This window comes from Syngnathoides biaculeatus, chromosome 6 (assembly GCF_019802595.1).
Source record: "Syngnathoides biaculeatus isolate LvHL_M chromosome 6, ASM1980259v1, whole genome shotgun sequence".
NCBI lineage: Eukaryota > Metazoa > Chordata > Actinopteri > Syngnathiformes > Syngnathidae > Syngnathoides > Syngnathoides biaculeatus.
Genome location: NC_084645.1, coordinates 3861082 through 3885964, shown reverse-complemented (window position 1 = coordinate 3885964; position 24883 = coordinate 3861082). Strand labels below are relative to the sequence as shown.

General features: G+C 41.3%; 1 protein-coding gene across 10 annotated transcripts in view; it reads left to right on the top strand.

Annotated features, from left to right (window-relative positions):
• The first annotated feature begins 3233 nt into the window (after positions 1–3233).
• The window catches only part of tmem231 (transmembrane protein 231), an 81126-nt gene continuing 59476 nt past the window's right edge, over positions 3234–24883 (top strand). For 3 of the 10 annotated variants that reach the window (XM_061821571.1, XM_061821578.1, XM_061821573.1), the window contains exons 1-5: positions 3234–4175; positions 4245–4435; positions 4523–4651; positions 4931–5074; positions 22091–22172. In XM_061821571.1, the coding sequence (XP_061677555.1) occupies positions 4037–4175; positions 4245–4435; positions 4523–4651; positions 4931–5074; positions 22091–22172 (685 nt within the window). In that variant the 5' untranslated portion in view covers positions 3234–4036. The remainder of the gene's footprint in view (positions 4176–4244; positions 4436–4522; positions 4652–4930; positions 5075–22090; positions 22173–24883) is intronic. The other 7 variants (XM_061821574.1, XM_061821579.1, XM_061821575.1 and 4 more) reach the window with 4 other exon arrangements.

Sequence of the window (24883 nt, the reverse complement as noted above, 5' to 3'; positions counted from 1 at the left end):
ACAGAATAAGAGATAAAAAGAATAAGAGAAGTTGTATATCCCGTCGTAGCTGACGTATATTGTAGACCTACAATTGCACTGTGATGTTTACCTGTTACACCTAAGGGGGATGGGATCCCTTAAAAACAGTTTGCCGTTGGTTTGAGCCTGGGACGTCGCAAGGTGCCGTATGAAAAAAAACTGAATAGTATAGGCTAATTTGGTGCGCGATAGGAATTTGGTTGGCTTTAGTCGAAGAAGAGTGACCACTAAATTAAATAAATAATCATGGATGGTGAGTTTGATCATGAATGTGCTGAATGTAATCCAACTAAAGATGAAATGCACATTGGACTTGAGCGGCAAATGATGCATAATGTTGACAAAAAGAAACAAGATAAAGAAAGGAAGCGCGCATTAAAATAATGGCAAAAGCACAATTTGGGTAAAATTCGCAATTGGGACAAACTGACGATGAAGTTATAGGAAATTGACAGACTATGTAAAGATAATATAAATATAAATGTAAAAGACTGAAGGATGTAAGAGACAGATTAGATAAGTGATCATGGAATTTAAAAAGGTGAACAGAGAAGCGCGCTGCACATTTAATGATGGTGACGGTGATGCCAACGTTGAAGTAAAATGGTAATGGTAAGTCGAACGGCGGTAAAGTAAGTGAAAAAAATGTGTATTTGATATGTGGATGCGAGTGACTGTCGTGACTGTCATATTTGCCAGCGACACAATGTTCGCCCCACACTTAGACCGTTGCCAGGTTAATTTGACCCAACCATCTGGCATGGTGCGGAACTGGTCATGGATTTCACATGATCACTCCTGTTCAAGGTAAACACTACCTTCTTGTTTTTTGTTGAGACCTTTTCCGGATGGCCTGAAGCCTACCCCTGCGCTGGCGAAGACGCCATGTCGGGAATGAAAGCTTTGGTGAACCATTGGATTCCAATGCACTGTTTCCCCGCTCTCATCCGCTCGGACAACGGTACACATTTCACATCTACACACCGAGCTACTGTAGAGAAGTGGTTAGGGTTAACTCACAAGTTTGGTTGTGTTTATCATCCCGCCAGTCAAGGTTCAGTTGAACGTATAAATCGCACGTTGAAGGAAAAACTGGCTAAAATATGTACTTCTTCTGGCATGAAGTGGGTTCAAGCTCTCCCCCTTGCTCTAATGTCTGTGAGACAAACTGTGTCTCGCTCTACTGGTTTCTCTCCTTACGAACTTCTTACAAATCGTCTGATGCCTGGCCCTTCCTCCTCATTCCAACCGCTGGAGGAAGGCGCTGTGTCTCCCTAGTTTTCTCATAAACTGTTTTGGACACAACTGCATTCTTTTGCTTCTTATTTCTCCTTACAGACCCAGGACTCTCTTCTATCACCACCTCCTGCACTTGGTCTTCCTGAATGATCATCTGTCTACCTCAAACTACTCTCTCCTAAGTGGTCAGAACCCTGTTGGTCTGGCCCCCACAAGGTGACTCCTCGTACCTCCAAAGCTGTCCGCTTGGAGGGAAAAGGAACTGTACATAAGCAACTTAAGGCTACATCTATTATGGCTTACCAAAATAAAATCGCAGTTGATGCACTGTTGGCCGAGAAAGGAGGTGTTTGCTAAATAACACCCAACCTGGCGGACGCCTCACTAAGGCCGTAGATGGACTTAAAACCCTTGCAAACAAAATGAAGGAAGACTGGTGTTGACACGTCTATGTGGGATAACTGGATGAATGTTTTTGGTAAATGGAAGGGTTTCATTTGATCAATCTTCATCTCTCTGCTTGTCTTCACCTCTATTCTCACCCTCTGTGGATGCTGTTGCATTCCTTGTGTTCGTTCTCTTTTATCCCGTCTGATTGAGAAGGTGCCTGGTGCTCCAGCTGATGGCCACGGTAATTATGTCCACATTAGACCCCCATGCCGACACACTCCTCAAGATGATTTTACTGTTCCTATCGCTCCCCTTGAAAATGATCCTAAACTTCCACCGCTTCCTGATTGTCATGATGTTGACATGCCTGTGATTACATTGCCCTTGTCCTTCTGTTCTACTGAGGCTTTTTGCGTGATATTACTTTTTTAGAAATGTTTTGCTGTTTTTGAGTTGTCTCGTACTGTCCTGCAGGTTTAAAGCTTACGGGTGTTCTGAATCACGAGACTATGCACTTGTTACAAGGCATGGTTGGACGACGAGAGAGAGTTTTATGTTTTCCATATTTCTTGAAGGGTTACTTTTGGGATTTTTCGTGATTGTTTTTGTGATCTATTTCATAGATCAAGAGAGGGAATGAAGACTAGTTTACTTTTACTGCACTTTCATTATTTGCTTAAATATGACCTTATACATTCAATCAACAGATAAAGTGCCATCCATTTGCTAATCAGACAAGGATGTGTTGTGGAGCCAGTGATTGTCCCTGATCTTTGTAAGCAGAAAACCAGCTGGTGGAATCCTCCTCTCCCAGGCGTTGCCGTGGAGACTAACGACACCAGATTAAGGAGCGGAAAGTTACCTTCCCGGCCCAGGATTTAGACTGCGGGACTAGATTTTTCTGTCACCCTTTCTCAGATTAAAGGACGTTGATTGACCAGACCATGGCAAAGTCAGAGCTGGAGCCATGCAGTGATCAGATTTATAGGATCTAATTATCTTGAGCGCATTACATATAGTCAAGACATTACCCCAGATATGAGGCCAACTTTTAGAAGAAAAATAACAATAAAAACAAAGTCTCCTTAAACCATCTGATTTGAAATGAATCTGAAACGCCATCCATCCATTTACTCAGAGACAACTCCATCTATCCATTTACCGAGTGGCTTATTCTTACAGGGGTGATGGGCCTAATCGCAGGGCATACAGAAACAACCATTCACACAATCACACTTAAGGGCAATTTAGTGTATCAAATTAAATAATGTTTTGGGGATGTAGAAAGGAACCGGAGTGCCCGGACAAAACCCACACAGGCACGGGGAGAATAAGAATCAACTGTATTTGGCCAAGTGTGTAAAAAAAAAAAACACCCAAGGAATTTTTCTCTGTCAGATGGTACTGCCCTGGTACGACATACAGAACAAACAACATGAATGCAAGAACAGGCAAACTCCACACAGATGGGCCAGGATTTAAACACCGGTTCTCAAAACTGAGTCCAGCGCTCTAATCATTTGTCCCACATAAAACTCCATTCAGGGTAATGAAGAGTATTTTATTTTTATTGCACTTTCATTATTTGCTTAAATATGACCTTATACATTTAATCAACAGATAGTGTTGTCCATTTGCTAATCAGACAAGGATGTGTTGTAGAGTCGGTGGTTGTCCTTGATCTTTGTACGCAGAAAAACAGCTGGTGGCATCCTCCTCTCCCAAGCGTTGCCGAGGAGACGAACGACACCAGATAAGGAGCAAAAAGTTACCATCTCGACCCAGGACCAGACTGCGGGGGGGCAGCCACTTTGACCATGGACCCATACATATAAAAACCCTGTGTTATCGGGCAGCTTTTGTCTTCTTCTTTGGCTATCCTGCCTGAAGACACACGTCCCGTATGCGGCATATTCCTCGATAAGACCCGGACGTCTGTATTGCACATTCCTTTGTAATAAATCCATTTGCTGTTAACTTTTTCTCATCATTGGTAATATCTTCCTCGACTCGTGAACAGGCGTAGGGTCCAAAATCGCAAATCCCTACAGTAGCTTCGATAAAAGCTCTTTTTGTTAAGTGGTGACGTCACTGTCTCTCTGGGGCTTGTCTTGCCGTAAAGCCTCGCGAACGACGTAATAACCAATCCTCTCGAAGCGAACCTAAAAACGGTGCAATGCTCAGAATGACTGTTATAGTCACAATTCGTCTCTTTTGATGGAATCAGTAAGCGTGTTATTATGACGTTGTCCTCAGGTGATATGCATTAGGATTGGTTAATGACTTTGGCAGTTTGAATCAACTTGCTAGCTGCTAGCTTGTTGTCCGGACACAACAAAATTGAAAATTCCAAAAGAAGTGAAAGAAAGAGAAAATATCTCTAAGTATGGTGTTTTATGAAGTTTATTCTCATCCTGCTTTGATTCGGTACAAAGCAGGTGTTTGCACGAGCGCTACTGTTTTTCTCGTTGTTGTTGCTTGCCTTACTTATGTTTCACCGCTGTTGGTGGCTTACAGGAGCCAAGGTACTGTATAAAGTTATGTTAATTAAATTGTTGTGTTGAAGTGAAATAACTAATATTTTGGTTTGTAAGCTTGTGAGTTTCGTCATCCTGTAGGTTTCTGGATTAAAACCAACACGTATGAAGAACAAGCAGTTATTAGGTTCCGGTACGAGACTCTCCTGGTGGCTGCAACCGGTTTAAATGGCGATTATGTGGCGTGGAGCACCTTTCCCCATCTCAACAACCTGGTTGGAAAGAACCTGAGAATCCCTGTTGTCTCTGTAGGACAGTGGTCTAAATAGCCTCTCCAAATGTACACTCACTCGAATTCTTGAGATTATTATATCAATTGCCTACACAAATTTCAGGTGAGGGAAGAGGACCAAAACCAGGATGGAAAGTTGGATCGTCTGAATTTTCAACTGCAGTTACCCCTGAAAGATGAGGAAAATGTTTACAGTGTGCAGCTGCTACTGACCTTCAGCTACCAGCTCTTTGTATGTGTTCTCTTACAACAAACTAAAATAATGGAACATCATGTAGATTTGGTGCCACGTGTCCCACGATTTCAACAGTTGAATTCAATTTGACGCCAGAAATCATTGGGACCTAAATTATTTACTTCAGTTCCAGTCAATAAGTAGTCACTTAATTTTATTCTTACGTAAGCATTGGTGGTGCTTCCCCTGATTGTCTTACAATGTAACATTTTATTAGCACACGTAGTGACATGACACAAACCATGTTGTATACATTGTTTTGTGTTATTTTATTAGACAAAATCAACGGTAGTGATGCAGAGCCTGGCATACATGCAGCACTCTTCCTCTGTCCCTGGAGCAAAGCTCTTTGTCAGTGGAGACCTGAGGCTGCAGCAGAGGACACCCTTGTCTCACCGCGGACTGTTCAACATTTACAATGTGAGAGTGTTTACTGATTTTATTCACATTTTTTTTTCTTCGTGTGTGATGGATGAACGAAATTGTGGTGGCTGTCACCTCTGTTGAAAAGATGGTCTTTCAAACTGATGGTTCACAATCGTTATTTTTCTCTGTGTATCTGAACCATAAGAGCTACAGAAATAAGCAAACACAATCAGCAACTCTGAGCAGCATTTCTGTATTTTAGACCTTGTGTTAATTACTATTAGTGTATAAATTTACCCCTTAGCGATAAGTCCTTACTCTGTGCTCGTACTATTCATTATTTATTACTCCTATTAATGTTGCCTTGTACCTTTTTGATAAGAATCTTGAAATCAAATTAAATCCACAAATTGTAATTAGCTTTAACCATAACATTGAGACTTCCCAACCAATTTTCCCTCTAAGCTGCGCAGTTGCGCACTTGTAGCGCACACTCAGCGCACATGAAACCGATCCAGCACAGTGAACGTTTTTTTTTTTTTTTTTTTAAATCACGGCAGCACGTGATCTCTAACAAGCTGCTGTCTGCTGTTTGCCCAAACCATGCCATACACTCAACTTCCTTGTTTACCTGATACCTCCCGGTCTTGAAGGTTTACACTCATAACTATAAGCACCGCCCACCACCGGTGCTTCAGTTAGAAACGCAGTCTGGGCAATGTAGAGCAAAGACGAGTTTGTTAGGCTGCTTATGCTTGGCCAAAGTAAAAAATAAAACAAAAAAAAAACAAGAACAGCTGTTGCTTTAATGTATGTCGGAGGATGTGAATAATAATAATGAAGAAAAAGTGGTGAAACTGGATGCGATTTTCTCTTTTTTTTTTTTTTAGTAAAAAAGGTCTGGTTTGACACCAAAGTAGAAAGTACAGGATGAGATGGGGTATAATGTTAAAATTCTACCTTGGCGCAGCCTGATTGAGGATGAAAGCACAAACAATAAAGTGCACAAAAAGCTAATTAAGTATTTTAAGGATAGAAGACCTCATAACATTAACCTTAACACTGTTTGGTAGCATCATTCAGGTTTCAACAGGCATTGCTAAAGATATTCTGAAAGCAATAATTCAGTTTTACACCGATAAAAAATGACGCGTTTATAGTTGTGGGTTAAAAATAAATAAATGAAACAAAGTTGAAGGCGACATTTCAAATTTACAGTTCATCGTTAGCTTGGTTTGGTTAGCAATGTATTTTTTTGTTTGTTGACATTTTCATTGCAAATTTGCAAAAACACAAAATTTGTACTTAAAATTTTTTGATGGTAATTTAAATGCTGTAATCCGAATGTTTTAATGAGGCATGTAATTTCAATGGATAACACCGATCTGACCATAGTACATCAGCCTGATGTTGCTAGCAGTGGTCAAAGGGAGCGCTCACGGGCTTAGCGTTATTCCTCAGACACGTCAAAAATTTGAGGGAATGTTGTTCCAAACTGTGTTGCTGCTTCACTTTTACAAAAGCGCACCATCGTCTTCAAATGGGTGGGAAAAAAAATGCGAAAATGGAAACTTCAGCAGCATGTTATTAATCTCTGTCTGTACGAGTAGCCCTCATACTGCATAATATTTTTGAACAATTTCGACGAGCAGGACTAGTTTCTGCACTGGACGTTCCCCTATCAATGATTTTCGAGGACATTTTTCTTTCTTAGTCTTGTCTCCAAAGCAACTCTTCACCTTCTTTCAAGTCGGTGCACGTCAGTTACTGTGTCCACAACTCGAGCCAATCTCCATTAATTACAGGTCAAACCCTCCATCTTCTCCATAACAACTGCAGCTTCCAACTTTCTCTTTGGAGTGTGGGATTTCTCCCTTGTTGTGATGTTAGATCGGTACTCCTTTTTGCAACGTGACCAAAACTCTTCCGATAAGAACTGCACTTGTCACCACATTTTACTTGCGTCCTCTTTGATTAATTTTCCAGGACGGGGAACCGCCTTTGACTTCACAGTAAAATGGTGTCCACTCTGAAACCTGTTCACAATCACCATTGCTGTGTAATTTTTTTTTTCGTGATGCATCATCCATTCTTCTCAATGCAAGCGAGGGTTTTGCACACGGAATGTCATTTTCAAGAAGCTTGGGTTGAAAGTAAGGAGTTTGGGAGCTGGGTTCGTCGAGATCCAAAAGATCGGCACATGTTTTACTGCCATCTGTGCAAGCAGAGTTACCAGCTTGAAAAGATGGGCGTCAAAGCGCTGGAGTCGCACCGGAAAAACAGGAGACACGCTGATTTGGCGAAGACTCTCTCATCTTCCGTTGGTATGAATCTGTTTCTAAAATATCAAGAAAGTGAAGCATCAACTTCAGGCAGTGGTACTAGCAGTGCATGCGTACTAGGGATCGCAAAAAACCCTTACTTTCATAACCGGTTTTAACCGAACAGCTATAGCAAAAAAAACGATTAACCAGTTTTAAAACCGGTACCATTGTGGTGTTTACATAATTCACCCGCGGGACCTCAAGTTGAGGTGCGGGGTTCTGCACGGACTGTTTTTGTTGTTGCTCTTCCGAAGTGACGAGTTCACAGAGTTCCCCCCGTTATGCGAGTAGTGTTTTGATGTCTGCCAATAGAACAAGTTTACTCCCATACTTTGGAGCGTTTCCTCGATGCCATGTTTGATGTTTCTTTGATTTAACTGAATGTTCTTTTGAGTCCAACTTTACTCTAACAGCGAAACTTGAAAAAAGTGGAAATGATGTTGAAAAAATAGCACAATTGTGGAACCGGAAGAAATGATTGGAAATTTTAACCGATTTTCGAAAGTCTGATTACGGTTTTGGTTTTAAAAAAACGAAAACCTGTTACAACCGGTATTTGTCAGCAGTTGCGATCCCTAATGCGGACGTACAGTTGTCCAGCCAGCAGTCAGGCTTTATGAACGTAGTTCAATAGACGAAGACGGACTCGTTAAAGGCAGAGATCGTGCGGACTTTAAAAGTGATCTGCAGCCATTACAGTTCCAAATCTTTTGAAAATAATTCGAAAGTGTTTGCAGTCATGTTCCCAGACAGTGACATTGCTAAAAACTACCACTGTGGGGAAAGGAAGACTTCGTACCTGGCTACATTTGGCATCGCTGCCCACTTTTCATCTCGACTGTCTCAAAGCCAAAAAAGCCAGAATAGAGACTTGACATATCTACGCTTATTGAGAAGGCTGACAGGCTGTGTGAGGAGGCAGAAGAAAAAGGAATCTGAGGTTTATCACCGAGGCCAATGCACTCAGAGGCAGAGCAAAGGACAAGAGAGCCACTTTGGCACCTCTGCAGCAACAAATAGAGGAGGCACTGGGTAGGCTCAAGGAGCTAGAGTAGGGGTGCTGAGACAGACATCAGTAGAAGACGTTTGTGTATATAGTTGCAACTGTAGTTAGAATCTGTTTTTCTGTATACTGTTATGTGAAGACGTTGACAATGGTCATATCAATGAGAACTACCACAAGGGGCGACAGGTGATCACTGTCACAGGTACTGAGGTACTGGAACATTTGATGAACCAAGAACAGTTGATGGCACCATTTGGTGAGTCTTTTTTCCGTACTCTTGATTTCCCACGATGGCCCTAAATTTTTCGTGTCGGGCCTAAATTTTTTCCGTGTCAACCCTAAATTTTTCGTGTCAGGCCCTAAGAATGCCCCTAAAAAGCCCTTACATTTTTTTGGGTCAGACTGTGTATGAACCCTGTTTCTGTGAGCACAGCTCTTCAGCAAAAGCATGTAAAACAAATCTGTAACAGTTGTCCACTTTGCAAGCTTGATTCATCAGAAAGTGGCCAAAACAAGCAGTTCCATGAAATGTGAACAGAGAAGATGTATTCTAACATTGGGTTGGTAGATTAAGCATTCCCCTCCTAAATCTCAGACACATTACATTGTGGTGAACAAATTTTGCCAGGCTTTATTTGTGCCTGTTATCCAAAATCCAACCCTTATGAGGATTCCAAACAATAGATTTAGGTTTCCCTTGCTCAGACGTGGGTCAATGGGGCCCTTGTGAAAGGCCTGGAGGTGGGGCTCTGCCAGGCAAAGCCCAAAAGGGTTACGTGGGTCCCCATTCCCATAGGCTCACCACCTGTGAGATAGGCGATAGGGTTCTGGTGCAATGTGAGCTCGGTGACGGATGTAGGCGGGGACCTTGGTTGTCTGATCCCCAGAAACTGATTTTGGAGACGTGGAATGTCTTTGGCAGTGAAGGAGCCCAAACTGGTGTGTGAGGTTGAGAAGTTCCAACTAGTTATTTTAGGTATAGTCGGACTCTCCTCCACACACCGCTTGGGTTCTGGTACCAGTCCTCTTGAGAGGTGTGGACTCTGTTCCACTCTGGAGCTGGCCATAGTGAGACGGGGCCAGCAGGTGTGTGTATACTTATTGCCCCCTGGCTCGGCACCTGTACGTTGGGGTTCACCCAGTGGATGAGAGGGTAGCCTCCCTCCGCCTTTGGGTCGTGGGAGGGGTCCTGACTGTTGGGTTGGCCTATGTACCAGTTTAGAATACCCACCGTTTTTTGAGTCTTTAGAGGGAGTGCTGGAAAGCGCTCCCTCTGGTGACTCCATCGTTTTGCTGAGAGACTTAAATGGTCTCGTGGATATCGACGGAGAGACCTGTGAGGGCATGATTGGGAAGGAACCCCCCCAAAATCAGAACCCGAGTGGTGTTGTATTTCTGGACTTCTGTGCTCATTGGATTGTCCATAACGAACACCATGTATAGTCATAAGGGTGACCATATGTACACTTGGCACCAGGACACCCGAGGTCGTACTTCGGTTATCAACTTTGTGGTCGTGTCTTCGGACCTCCGGCCACATATCTTGAACACTAAGGTGAAGAGAGGGGCAGTGCAACTGATGGTGGGGGAAAATGCCTGTCCAATGTGGCAGGCCCAAACTTATTGCAAGGGTCTGCTGGGAACGGCTGGCAGATTCCCCCATCAGAAGGAGTTTGACCTCCCAACTCCAAGAGAACATTGCTACTGTTCCGGGGGAGGGAGGGGACATTGAGTCCGAGTGGACTATGTTCCACGCCTCTATTGCTGAGCTGTCCGATCGGAGCTATGGTCGTAAAGTGGTTGGTGCCTGTTGTGGTGCAATGCCCATATACATTGGTGGCCACCAACAGTGTGGGATTCTGTCAAGCTGAAGGAGTCCTATCTGGGTTTCTTGCCCTGTGGGACTCCCGAGGCAGCTGATGGCTACTGGCTGGCAAGGTGGACTTTATCTTTGGTGCTTCCTGAAGCAAAACCCCGGTTGTGGGAAGAATTCGGTTAGGCATAACTTCAAGACTGCTCCAAGGAAATGTTGGTCCACCATCAGGCGTCTCAGGAGGGGAAGCAGTACAACATCAACACTGTGGAAAGTGAGGATGGGGCGCTCCTGACCTTGACTCTGGACATTCTGAGTTGGTCCTCAATTCCACTGACACGCCTACTCATGAGGAAGCCGAGGCTGGGTTCTTTGAGGTGGGCTCTCCTATCTCTGGGTTTGAGGTCAGTGAGGTGGTTAAAAAGCTCTTTGGTGGCAAGGACCCAGGGTGATGAGGTTCACCTGGAGTTCCTAAATGCTCTGGATGTTGTGGCGCTTTCTTGGGTGACACCCATTTGGGAACAGGACCTTTGGATTGCCAGACAGGGGTGGTGGTCCCACTTTTTAATAAGATAGACAGGAGGGTTAGTTGGCTTCCGGTCCTCGAACTAGTGACAACAAATAGAGGAGGCTCTGACCTGCACAACCGTACAATAAATAAATCCTGCTGAATTTGGACCGAATGTTGTGAATACTCGATGTGGGACGCCTCTGGTGACGAGTTCAGTGGACTAAAACCGTCATCTGTGTAATCTTAGTACCCAAATTGGAGCTGTACTTGTTCGCCTTGAAGCTGTGCGGCCTTGCCTAGCTCAATAACATCAAGTCACGTATGTAATCAAATATCTACTGAGGAGGTAAACATCCAACATTAGTACTTACACGACCTGCAAAACCTGTTTCGTATACAATGAGGACCGTGAGTACTTAGTAGGAAGTAAAACTAAACTAACAACTAAAACTTGCTTATAGGTCCAGACCACCTTATCTTAGCTGGCTAACAACAAGACGCGTTTGTGATCAAACTGTGCTGCTGAAGAAACATCGAACGTAACTTTATAACTTGTACAACCGAAACAACTTGTATAGCAGTTGTGTCAAACTCATTTTTGTCACCAGCCACATTGTAGTTACAGCTTCCCTCAACATTGTCTTTATATGACAGTTTGAAATTTTGATTGTCTTTAACAAGACTCGTAGAAGTCAGCGCATGATTCGCCTTTGCGGGCCACATAAAATCCTGTGGTGGGCCGGATCTGGTGCCAGTTGACACCTATGTTGTATAACGTGGGCCACAAGGACTTAGAAATTTAACAAGTCTCATCTTAGTACCGAAATTGGAGCCATATCGTTTGCGTTGAAGCTGCTCGGCCCAAGTTCGCCTAACCTAGCACGCAAACATTACCTACGTAGAGTATACAATGAGAACCAAACCAATGAGCGTTCATCAAACGAATTCCATAACAGATAGGTTGTGGCCTTTATTAACTACGCTCGGCCCTGGCACTATTAATCTGCAAGATAGAAATTCAGAAAATGTAGGTCGAAGACAAAAAAGAAGAGGAAAGCGGCTTAGTAGGCAGAAGAAGAGCCATGCACAGACCCTACCCCGATAGTTGACATGATGATTAGGAGGAAGGTTGATGTATTCTACATCCAAGAGAGCAACTGGGAAGGGAGTAAGGCTAGAAGTTTAGGTGGAGGGTTTAAATTATTTTTTTATCATGGAGTAGATGGGAAGAGAAATGGAGTAGGGATTATTTTAAAGGAAGAGCTAGGTAAGAATGTCTTGGCGGTGAAAAGAGTATCAGATTGAGTGATGAGGCTAAAATTTTAAATTGAGGGTATTGTGTATCATGTGATTAGCAGCCATACCCCACAGGTAGGATGTGACCTCAAGTTGAAAGACAATTTCTGGAAGAAACTAGACGAATTAGTCCTGAGCATCCCAGAGAGAGAGAGTGAGTTGTGATTGGTGCAGATTTCAATGGACATGTTGGCGAAGGAAACCGGGGTGATGAAGTACGGCATTCAGCAAAGGAACTTTGAGGGTCAGATGGTGGTGGACTTCGCAAAAAGGATGGAATTGAGAGTGGTGAACACTTATTTCCAGAAGAGTGTGCTAAATAGATGGAAAGAATACTTTGAGAACTTAATGAATGAAGAAAATGTGAGAGAAGGTAGAGTAGAAGAGGCAAGCGTGAATGACCAGGAAGTGGCAATAATTAGTAAGGGGGAAGCTAGAAAGCCAAGGCTTGGAGTGAACAGGTTGGATAGGATTAGAAATAAGCTCATTAGAGGGACAGCCAAACTTGGATGTTTTGGAGATGAGGTTAGAGAGAGCAGACTTAGATGGTTTGGACATGTTCAGACGTGAGAGATTGAGTATATTGGTAGAAGAGTGCTGAGGATAGAGTTGCCAGCCAAAAGAGCGAGAGGAAGAATAAATAAAAGGTTGATGGATTTTGTGAGGGAGGACATGAGGACAGTGGGTGTTAAGAGAGGAAGATGCACGAGATTGGCTTAGATGGAAAAGATGACACACTGTGGCGACCCCTAACGGGACAAGCTGCAGGGAAAAGAAGGCAGGAGTGTGTGTTCCAACTTCAGGGGATCACAATCCTCAGCCTCCCAGGTAAGGTCGATTCAGCGGTGCTGGAAAGGAGTTGGGAAGCTGAATCTCAGATTCAGGAGGAGCAATGTGGTTTTTTTCCTGGTTGTGGAACCGTGGACCAGCTCTTCACCCTCGGCAGGGTCCTCTAGGGTGCATGGAAGTTCGGGCAACCAGTCTACATGTTTTGTAAACTTGTAGAAGTCGTTTGCCCTTGTCCCAAATTTAAACAGGTTATTAATAGAATTAAATTATTGAATGCTAAAATAGTACTCCTTCAGGAGAGTCATTTGACTGATTCAGAGATCAAAAAGGTTAGAAATAGGTGGCCTGGAAATTTACTATATGAATCATACAATAATTATGCACGGGGTGTTTTAATTCTTATTCACAAAACTAAATCATTACAAATCACTAATACAATTCAGGATCCAGCAGGGCGATGTCTGATAATCCAGGGTATTATTTTCTCTCTCGCATTAAATTTGCTATGTGTATATGGTCCAAATGAGGACAATCCTAAATTTTTTGAAGACCTTTTTCTCACAATTTCTGCTTTACATGGGTGAGTTATAATTGGCGGTGACTTTAATTGCACATTAAATCCCGTGTTACATCATACTACAGGTTTAGATCCAAGTAAAGCGAAAACAAGGAAAATTTTAAAACAATATAGTGTTGAATTAAATTTTGTTGAAATTTGGAGATATTTTAATCCTTCTAAAATTGAATTTTCATGTTATTCAGGCTCCCAGAAATCTTGATCGCGCATTGATTACTTTTTTGTCTCTCAAAACCTTCTGTTAAAGGTTAAAAACTGCTGGTATGACAGTATAGTGATAGCGACCATGCAAAAATATCTATGAATATTCAAATAGACAAACTTCGTCACTGCCCCTGCAATTGGCGATTTAAATCTATATGGCTGCAGAATGAGAACTTTGTTTCCTTCATAAAAAGTAAAATTGATTTATTTTTTTAAATTAATACAGATCAAACGCGAGCCTGTACAAGATGGGAAGCATTCAAAGCTTAGATTCGAGGAGAAATTATTAGTTATACAAGTTATAAATCTAAACAACAAAAAGCAGAGATGTGTGATTTAGAGAAGCAAATAAAGGAGTTAGAAAATGATTTAGATCAGGTAGATGATCCACTTAAACACAAAGAATTGCTATTTTTAAGAAGTAAATATAATAAATTATCTCCAGATAAAGCGCCAAAAAGTTTATGGCTTAAGCAGCGTTATTACGATCAAGGTGAAAAAGCGGGTAAACTTTTGGCTTGGAGGATTAGGAAATTACAAACAGAACGGGCAATTAATAGCATAAGGACATCTAATGGAGATTTGACTGTTAACCCTCAAGAAATTAATAGTACTTTAAGGGATTTCTATGAACAATTGTATAAATCCGGGATACAACAGACTTTGTTTGAGAGGGATGCATTTCTTGATTCACTTGTATTTCCAGTGTTATCAGAGGAGGCAAAACAAAACTTAAATAACCATTTGACAGAAGAAGAAATTTCTGCTGCCATTCAAAGTATTAATACTAATCGTGCTCCTGGGCCTGATGTACTGACTACAGAATTTTATAAAGCATTTCAAAAACAATTACTGACTCCATTGATGGACATGTATAAAGAATCATATAATAAGGAGACTCTTCCTCCTACATTGAGACTTGCGCTGATTACCCTGATCCTCAAACCTAATAAGCCTTCCACAGAATTTTCCTCATATAGAGCAATAAGCTTGATGGGATGCGATACAAAAATACTTTGCTTGCAAAGCCCTGGCAATACGATTGGATCAGTATATACCTAGTTTAATACATAATGATCAAAACGGTTTTGTTAAAAAATGTCAAGGATTTCACAATATTCGAAGAGTTATGAATATATTACATGAAAAGGCAGAGTGTAAAGACACAGCATTGCTGTCGTTGGATGCACGTCAGGCCTTTGACAGAATTGAATTGTCATTTATATTTAATGTTCTACCGTGGTTTGGATTTGGCAATAATTTTCTTAAATGGTTAAAAATTATATACACAAACCCTATTGCTAGTATTATCACTAATAGTATTTCTTCTCAACCAATTGTTTTGGAAAGATCCACACGCCAGGGCTGTCCCTTTCCCCAATGTTGTTCATTTTAGCCTTAGAACCCCTGGCCATGTCGATTCATATGGATAGAGGCTTGACGGGCATCCAAATTGGTGATCAGGAACACAGAATCTCTCTTTATGATGATGACGTCATTCTCTTTTTGACTAAGTTATCCACGAGCCTTCCAAATTTATTTGAGCAAATTAAAAATTTTGGTATTTTGTCAGGTTATGTGATTAATGATACAAAGTCATTTATTTTATTGTTAAGTACTGAAAAGAACACTCCTTTTTTGCACGCGAGAGATGGATTTACTTATTTGGGGGTCAAAATTTCTCCCGATGTTAACAATATAGTTCAGGTTAATTATGACCCTTTAATCTTGGAGGTACAACAGTTATTAGACAGATGGATGATTATGACAATTTCAATGTTGGGACGTATAAACATAGTTAAAATGAGCGTTTTGCCGAAATTTTTACATTTTTTTCCAAACCATACCTCTTCCATTACATGACATCTTTTTCACTAGACTCAACAGAATGCTCCTGAATTTTATTTGGAATAATAAGAAAGCCAGATTAAGACTACAGTTGCTTTATATGCCTTATGCAACTGGAGGGTTACAATTTCCAAACTTTAAATGGTTTTACTGGTCTGCTCAACTACGCTCAGCTATGTATTATTTTTCAACATCACCATCACACTCTTGGGTAAAAATAGAGCAAGCAACAGTACCACACCTTCTATTAAAATATTATTTATATTCTGCTGAGAATAGAGTATTAAAACGGCAGACCAAGAATCCATTTTTTTAAAAACACTGTAGATATGTGGTTTAAATCTCACAAACATATAGGGGACACTCCTTTACCTTCACGCTTTTCTCCCATTTGGGATAATGCCACTTTTAAAGCTGGAGGAGCAGATGGGGGTTTTAAATTATGGGAAAATAATGGTATAAAATCAATAGGTGACCTTTATGTAAATGGTGAAATGCTCACATTCATTCAAATATGTCAAAAATTTTCTATTCCCAGTAAACATTTTTTCCAAATGTTTGCTGTTAAAACACTTTGTCAGCACAAATCAAAAACATAATGTATGAGCCTCCTTTGTCCAGTTTAGAAGCTATTGCGCAGTCAGGTTTGCATGGATGTAAGCAGATATCTATGTTCTATAAATCTCTAGTCTCACATGATACAGAATTAAGTAAAAATAGATTGGGGGCATGGAAACTAGATATTAAAGAAAATATTGAAGTAATTGATAGGGAACATGCATGCCTTAAAGCACAAAAACAAACAAATACTAGCATTATGCTATTAAAATACAAGTGGCTAATGAGGACTTATGTGACTCCTGTTAAACTTCATCAGTGGACCCCTGACAATCCAGACACATGTAGTAAGTGCTCTAATCACAAGGGTACTTTATGTCATTGTTTATTATTGTTGGAAAGTCAAAGATAATTGGAAATCTATTGTTCAGACAATTTCTATAATAGTTGGTATTCAGGTTCCTCATTGCGCAACACTGTGTATCTTAGGTATATATCCCAAGGATCTTTCTGTTAATAAAAAGAAGGCCATGCTTATAGACTTTGGTCTCCTGAAGGCCAGGAGAACCATTGCATTATTTTGGAAAAAAGTGGACGTTCCTCCAATAAAAGTATGGATGTTGGAAATGGCATCTTGTGTTGCACTGGAAAGACTCACGTACATTACGAGAGGAAGAGCTAAGGAATTTGAGGACATATGGAAACCCTTAGAAGAGTTTTTGAAAAAAAAAAAAGTGAATTATTTGTGATTTGTGTGCTTTTTTTTAAAAAAAAAAGTCTGTGCATACTGTGTTTTTTTTAGGTTTTTTTCTGTTTTAGTTTTACTGTTATTGTGTTGTTTTTGTAAAATTATAGATGAAAAATCTAATATATTGTTTAAAAAAAAAAGTATGGACTTCTAAAAGCACATAAACTTGTTTTTCCATACCTGATTGATGCTCTGAGGAAACCGATCCTGGCACAATCATGGAAGTACTCCAGTTTGTGTCATTGGTTTCCCTTTTGAAAGACAAGGTCGTTGCGACCTGTTCTGTGTTGCTTTTGACCCGGATTTGTGGGTGAATTTTCATTGTCAAAGTTAGTCATACAGACAGATAGGGTCTCTGTCACGGCAGCCATTTGCACTATGTCCAGGTTTGAGACGTCCATTCGTTTCTTCTCCCTTATGAACTTTCTTCGTTCCTCAAGTGATTTGCCTTTAAATTTTGGGCAACTTTGTGTTCATTGCCTTGACAGAGTGCACATAGTGGTTTAACATTTGAACTTGGTTTTGTATTTTCAGTATCTACTTCTGCCTTTGTGTGGAGAACACCGGAGATGGATCATTTTTCCCTTTGGTAACTTCTGGTGAAGTCAGTAGTATGGAGCATCTGAAATGATGTGATTGGATTGCACACAATCTGTGCTTCATTTGACCTGAAAGCAAAGTCCTTCAGCCTCAGAAACATTCCGCAGTTCGCCGATTCCACTTTACATCTGCCCAGTCAGATAACTTCTGAACAAGTTTTTGGTTCTCCTCGCACTCATTAAGAATGTTTAAGAAATCCACATGGGGGAAAGCCGCATGACATGTCTGAATGAAATCAGCAAATGCTCTAAAGCCTGTTGAGTCCTTTGTTTGTATCTTTTAACATTTTGCCAGCCTCTCTCGTAACACTTTTTTTTCTAAGCAAGAGCCTCGACACCCTGCGGAGGAAGCTAATTTCGGCCGCTTGTAGCCAGGATCTTGTTCTTTCGGTCACGACCCACAACTCACGCCTATAGGTGAGAGGTGGAACGTAGAGTGACTGGTAAATTGAGAGCTTCGCCTTTCGACTTAGCTCCCTCTTTACCACAACGGACCGATACAAAGTCCACATCACTGCAGATGCTGCACCGATCTGTCTGTCGATCTCCCGCTCCATTCTTCCCTCACTCGTGAACAAGACCCCAAGATACTTGAACTCCTCCACTTGGGGAAGGATCTGATCCCTGACCTGGAGAGGACAATAGTCTCTAATTTGGAAGTGCTGATTCTCATCCCAGCCGCTTCACACTCTGATGTGAATCGCTCCAGTGAGAGCTGGAGATCACGGCTTGATGAAGCCAACAAAACCACATCATCTGCAAAGAGCAGAGATGGGATGCTGAGCCCACCAAACCGGACACCCTCTACACCTCGGCTACGCCTAAAAATTCTGTCCATAAAAGTTATGAACAAAATCGGTGACAAAGGGCAGCCTTGGCTCCATCCCCCTACCTGCAGGCGGAGGGAGGCTACCCTGTTATCCACTGGAATAAACCCCAATGTACAGGCCCTGAGCAATTTGTATACCCACACCTGCTCTGCGTCTCTCTCCGTGGGCAACTCCAGAGTGGAACAGAGTCCAACCCCTCTCAAGAGGGGTGGTGTCAGGGCCCAAGTGGTGCGTAGAGGCGAGTCCGACTATATCTAGTCGGAACCTCTGGACCTCACGCAGCAACTCGGGCTCCTTCCCTGCCAAAGAGGTTACATTCCATGTCCCTAGAGCTAGTTTATGTAGCCGGGGATCGGATCGCCAAGGTCCCCGCCTTTGGCCACTGTCCAGCTCACATTGCACCCGACCCCTATGGGCCCTCTCTCAGGTGGTGAACCCATGGGAAGGGGGACTCATGTTACCCTTTCGGGCTGTGTCCGGCCGAGCCCCATGGTTGCCAAGGTTTGTCAGGGAATGGTCAGGGAATTTCTGGAATATCATTGGAAGAAATGTTGCCTTTTCCAGGTCTTGGAAAGTCCGGTAAATAAAAAAAATTGTCTTGGGTCAGGGAATGTCATGGGATCTTCAGTCACTGTGACTTACTTGACGGGCGCAATCACACTCACAAATCTGCACAGTTGAGCACGGAAAATCACGAGCGTAAAATTTGTGGAAATACATAGACATTCTCAGCACACATCAAAACCAATCCAGTGCGGTGAACCACAGCCTCTTTTTTTTTTTTTTTTCCCTCCCCCTCTCAACACAGAAGCACACGGTCTCCTGATAGTTTATCTGACTCCGCCCCCCTTCGGCTCTTAAAGGGTTGCACTCATAATTACAAACACCGTTAAACATACTTGTGTTTACCCTCGATAATAATGGTAAACGGGAAAAAAAAAAGTGTTGTTACTTTCATGTCAGGGTATGTGAATAATAGAAGAAAATGTGGTGAAACTGGATGAGATTTTCTCTTTTTTTGAGTTAAAAATTAAAGGTCTGGTCTGAAGCAAAAGTAGAAAGTACAGGATGAGATGGTGTATAATCTTAAACTTCCACCTTGGCACAGCCTGATAGAGGATGAAAGTATAGACAATACAGTGCACAAAAAGCAAATTCTATATTTTAAATATAGGAGACCTCATAACATTAACCTTAAAACTGGTTGGTAGCATCACTCAGCTTTCAATATGCATTGCTAAAGATTTTCTGCAAGCAATAATTATGTTTTACACCAAGAAAAACAAAAAAATATCATACAGAGTTGAAAAAAAAATGAAACAAAGTTCGATGGGACGTTTCAATTTTACTGTTCATATTTGGCTTGGTTTGGTTAGCAATGTATTTTTTGTTGACATTTTTATTGTTGTAGAGCCAAGGCACATATTTAGGCACTTTCTCCTGTAACTTTTGCATGCTGTCCTCTCACAGGTCCGCTTTTCCTTTATATAAATAGCGTGTCGACAGGAAATGCTTAGTCGATTTTCAAATTTTGGACAACGGATCACGTATAAGGCCCTCTGGATTATGAGGCGTGCGGTCCGTTTTGGAGAAAATTTGCCTTATAGTCGTGAAAATACGGTAGTTGAGGCACAACAGCGAATAGTCACCAATGTTGAATAAGTGTTCCAAAACAGGCAAATGTTCGTCCAAGTGGGTATTCCAAGTTAGCGAAAGTTCCAGCTGCTCCAAAAATAAAAGGCGGTAGGCGTCCGTGCAGTTAGTGTTTCAAGCAGAGTAGCTTCCCAGAGCAGTGGTGAAGTCGTAAGAAGAAGCCCCATTGTCTGTCTTTCTTGTCCTTATATAGGTAATTCTGGAAACATTTCAGGCTTCTGTGTCACAAAGGACCCAAAGACTTTGCGTCACACGGACTCAAGAGCATGAGAGGAAACCGTGTCACATCATCAGGACTTAAAAGTATGAAAGGAAACAGTGTCACAAAGATGCGCATTATAACAAAAGCATCAAAGGAAAATAAAGAGAACAGAATAAAAATACACAGACATGACACTCTCCCCCTTAAGGAAAACAAAGTTGCAGAGAAACCTTCTGTTGTATTATAACTAAATAACACTGAAAACATGTTAAAACCGTGAATAGGGAAACGATAACAGAAAAATACAACAAACGTATCAAACATCAAACACAACTTTACTTTGGAGAATCCATCAGTGGGTGCAATAGCCTCCACCTATGCACCAACTGGTTGTACCCGGCTTTACCCTCCTACATGCCCCAAGAATTCAACCTGGGCCTTTCCAAACTCGCACTTTGCAAGATCAAGTCAGTTTCCCCGCCAACAATCTTTCAAAGAACTCCTGTATCATCCTCCATGGCGTAAACGATGACATCTTCCATGTAGGCTTTGAGACCTTCCAGATCTGATGTGAGGAGGGTATTACCAACAGTCACCTTGGAAACGGTGATCCCAGCTCTTTTCAGGTCATTGACCAAGTCCGGTCGTGCAGTCCTGGTCTGATTCCTCAACTTTCTAAAGATTATTGAGAAACCCACGAGGTGATCTTGCGTGGGGCTCCACTCCGATTGAGATTGAACATCATGTTTAGCTTCTTCCGTTTTTTAATGATCGCTCCAACAGTGGTTCTTTTTTCACCAACTGCTTGGCAATTTCTCTGTAGCCCTTTCCAGCCATGTGGAGTTGTACAATTTTGTCTCTGGTGTCTTTGGACAGCTCCTTTGGTCTTGGCCATGTTACGAGTCTTATTGATTGTATGGGGTGGAGAAGTCTCTTTATGCACCTAACAACCTCACACAGCTGCATCAGATTCAGGATAATACATGGAGTGGAGGTGGACTTTTAAAGGCGGACAGACAGATCTTTGAGGGTCAAAATTCTATCTGATAGACAGGTGTTCAAATACTTATTTACAGCTCTATCACACAAGTCGTGAAAAAAATCATACATTGTGATTTCTAGATCTTTCTTTTTAGATTATCTCTCTCACAGTGGACATGCACCTACAATGAAAACTTCAGACCCCTCCATGATTTCTAAGGGGGAGAACTTGCAATATAGCAGGGTGTTCAAATACTTATTTTCTTCATTTTACATTTACTGATTGTTTTTTCTTCCCATTGGGGACTATTAACCCTCAATCATGGCTCCAAAGAAGTGACACTAGATGAGTTCTTTGGGAAAAGAAGAGAACTTCCAGGGGGCAAGTCACCCTCAACAAAAGATTTGATCGTAGATAGTTTTGCATTGCTTTTTTTCTTGTGAATTCCAATAATGCTCTGTTCCACTGACATTTCAGCATTTTTGTTTTGTTTCAAGTTGTTTTTGTATGTTACCTTTTGTAAAAATAAACAAATTCAACAAAAACAATCTACGCTGAGGTCTAACTGAAATTCGACTACGGCAGTGTGTGCTCTCAAGTGTTGTTTTGTTTCAAGTTGTTTTTGTATGTTACCTTTTGTAAAAATGAACAAATTTTCTTTGCCTTTTTTCCCCTCATTTTTGCTTGTTTAAAGTTTTTCTGCACTTTTGTTCATAAAATGTTGACAAGGCTGCGGGCCGAGTCACTACAGATATTTCTATGCTCTCCCAGCCTAGCCTCTTCTACTATTAAAGTATACATTTTGAGAAAAAAAATATTTCTTCCATTATTTCATAATCTAAAATATTTAAACTATAGCTAAAAAAAAATGATTTAAAAAGCCAATTTTTTTCGGCTTGAAACACATTATTTCTTTTTCCATTAAATGTAATGGGACGTATCGATTTTGGATTTCAAACAAATCACTTCTCAAACCGCCATTTGGAACGAATTGTGGTCGAGAACCGAGTATATACTGTATAGGGGTCTCACATTATTTGGTTGTCTTGGTTAATCCTGCTAGTGAATTGAAGTAGTCATTAGATTCATATCTCTCATTTTGTGCTCCATTTGTCATCCTTTTCTTCAAGGTTTCTGTGATTGATGGCTCCAGCCATTTTGCAAGTGCTTATGACCTCGAAGACATAGTGAGGCGCTACCAGGAACGGAACTGTAAGGCTAAAAAAGGCTTTTAATATTGGCTCTACATTACTTCTGTTTGATGGAAAACAGTCTTGGCTCTGGACAGTTTCTGAAAGCTAAGAAAACAGTAAATAGATGGACTGTTAACAAGTTCAAACTCTTAAAGGTCTAATCCAGAAGAAATGTATTTTACTTGTCTAACATACTAATGTAGCTAAAATTTAATTAAAAAATATTACATAACACAACAGAAATGAAATAAATTAGCATCAAAGTCAGTCTCAAGATTTTGTTCAAAATGTCACTTGGATTCGGCAAGTTCTGGCACTCCCCGGAATGTGACGTCACGGCAAGACAACGTTTAGCCAGAGAGTGAAAAAGCTAGCAACAATAATGAGGAAGCATATGGCTGTTCTGCACGAAACGCTTACATGAATGGTCGAAGGATGAACAGATAGGCAGGTTATGGACCAGGTTTGTGAAGACAAAGCGGGCGCATTGGATTTACAAATCAAAGTGGACAGTAATGTGTTCCAAACATTTCACGAAGGACTGCTTTGAAAACCCGGTACAGTGTTCACTTGACTTTGGTAGCAAGTAAGTACATAAATGTTCAATTGTTTAGTATTGACAAGTCTCTACCTCGTTTTAAATGTAAGTACAATAGCAATACAGATACATATGTCTGCTAATATCCATATCCATGTAATGTTTAGGAAGTGACGAAATTTGGAGACTGTATAAATTTAATGTACTGATGACGCTGAGGTCTAACTGAAATTCGACTACGGCAGTGTGTGCTCTCAAGTGTTCGGTGCATTATTTAAAATACGTGCTAAATCTTTTAACCCAGAACAATACCGAAGGTTTCGATTTTTGTTCACTCATTGCTTTGGAAACCTGTGTGATCTCTTATGCATGCACAAGAAGCCAGTAGCATTTATGCATTCCATAGCATTAGCTGATCAATTACTAAGTCTTTAAGTTTATTCAGTGAAGTTGGTGGGTCAGGGGAAAAAAAAAACAAGCAACAACCTCTGGTTCTCCTTTGAGAACAAGACCAAAAGTATGTGGATCCCTACCTAAAACCTGTACAACTCAACGGAAAAAAAGAAATCATTCCAAAAAGGCAAGTAAAAACAAACAAACAAGATAATGTGGTTAGTGTAAATCATTTTATGTGGGGAAGTAGCTGTACACCTGCACACACCTTGTGCTATTTGAAGAGCTTCTAATTAACCACAAATAAGCGATTCTAGTATACTTTTCCTAAATTATTTGTGGTCACTTCTTTCAGCCCAAGCCATGGTCTACAGACAGTTTCTACAGCATTTGATGGATCTAAGTGTTCAAAGCAGTCAGTAGAATGTTACAAAAGAATTTTCAAGGCATTAAATATACCATTCACCATCAAGTTGTAAAAATATGGTCAACATTATCAAAAATTAGAAAAAATTGATGAATATTTGAAGAAAACTGGCCAGAGTCAGCCTAGAGGCCCCAATATTGATGGAGCTGCAGAAGAGATTTCTGGCAAGTAATGTCCACTTAGTACATATCTGAGCCATCAGATTGGGGGGAAATACCTTGTCCTTATCAGAAAACGAAGATTTGAAATCTCACCAATGTGTGCTGGAAGATCTGTTTGGGTCCGATTAAATTAGGGTTGTTAAATCAGGACTTTTGAGACTACTTCTTTTCGCGACGGCTAGACCCGTTAGGGGTGGCTCCAGCGTTTCATCTTTTTCCATCTCAGGCAAGGATAAGAGATAGTGAGGGTGGACAATCTCAAATACTTGGGGTCAATAATACAGAGCAATGGTGACAGTGATAAGGAAGTGAAGAAACTGGTCCAAGCGTGTTGGAAGAGTTGGCGGAAGGGGTCTGGTGTTCGATGTGACAGAAGAGTCTCCTCTAGGATGACGGACAAAATTTATAAAACTGTGGTGAGGCCGGCCATGATGAACGGATTAGAGACGGTGGCACTGAAGGAACAACAGGAAGCAGAACTGGAGGTAGCAGAAATGTAGATGTTTGAGGTTCTTGCTCGCTGTCAGCAGGTTGGATAGAGTTAGAAATGAGCTCATTAGAGAGACAGCTAAAGTTGGATGTTTTGGAGACAAGGTTTGAGAAAGCAGACTTCGAAGGTTTGGACATGTTCAGAGGCAAGAGAGTGAGTATATTGGTAGAAGGGTGCTGAGGATGGAGCTGCCAGGCAAAAGAGCGAAACTATGACCAAAGAAAAGGTTGGTGGATGTAGTGAGGGAATACATGAGGACTCTGGGTGTTAGAGAGGAAGATGCACGAGATAAGCTGAGATGGAAAAAGATAACATGCTGTGGCAACCCCTAACGGGACAAGCCGGAAGGAAAAGAAGAAGAAAGAGTCTATCTCCTGCATCTTCCTCTGCAACACCAACTGCCCTCATGTCTTCACTCACAACATCCATCAACCTTCTCTTTAGTCTTCCTCTTGCTCTTTTACCTGGTAGCTTCCATCCTCAGGACCCTTTGACCAATATACTCACTCTCTCGCCTCTGGACATGTCCAAAGAATCAATGTCTGCTCTCTCAAACCTTGTCTCCAAAACATCCAACTTTGGCTATTCCTCTGATGAGCTAACTTCCAATCCTATCCAACGTGGTCACTCCAAGAGAGAACCTCAGCATCTTCATTTCCGGGACCTCCATGTTTGCTTCCTGTTGTGTCTTGAGTGCACAGTCTCTAATCTAAACATCATG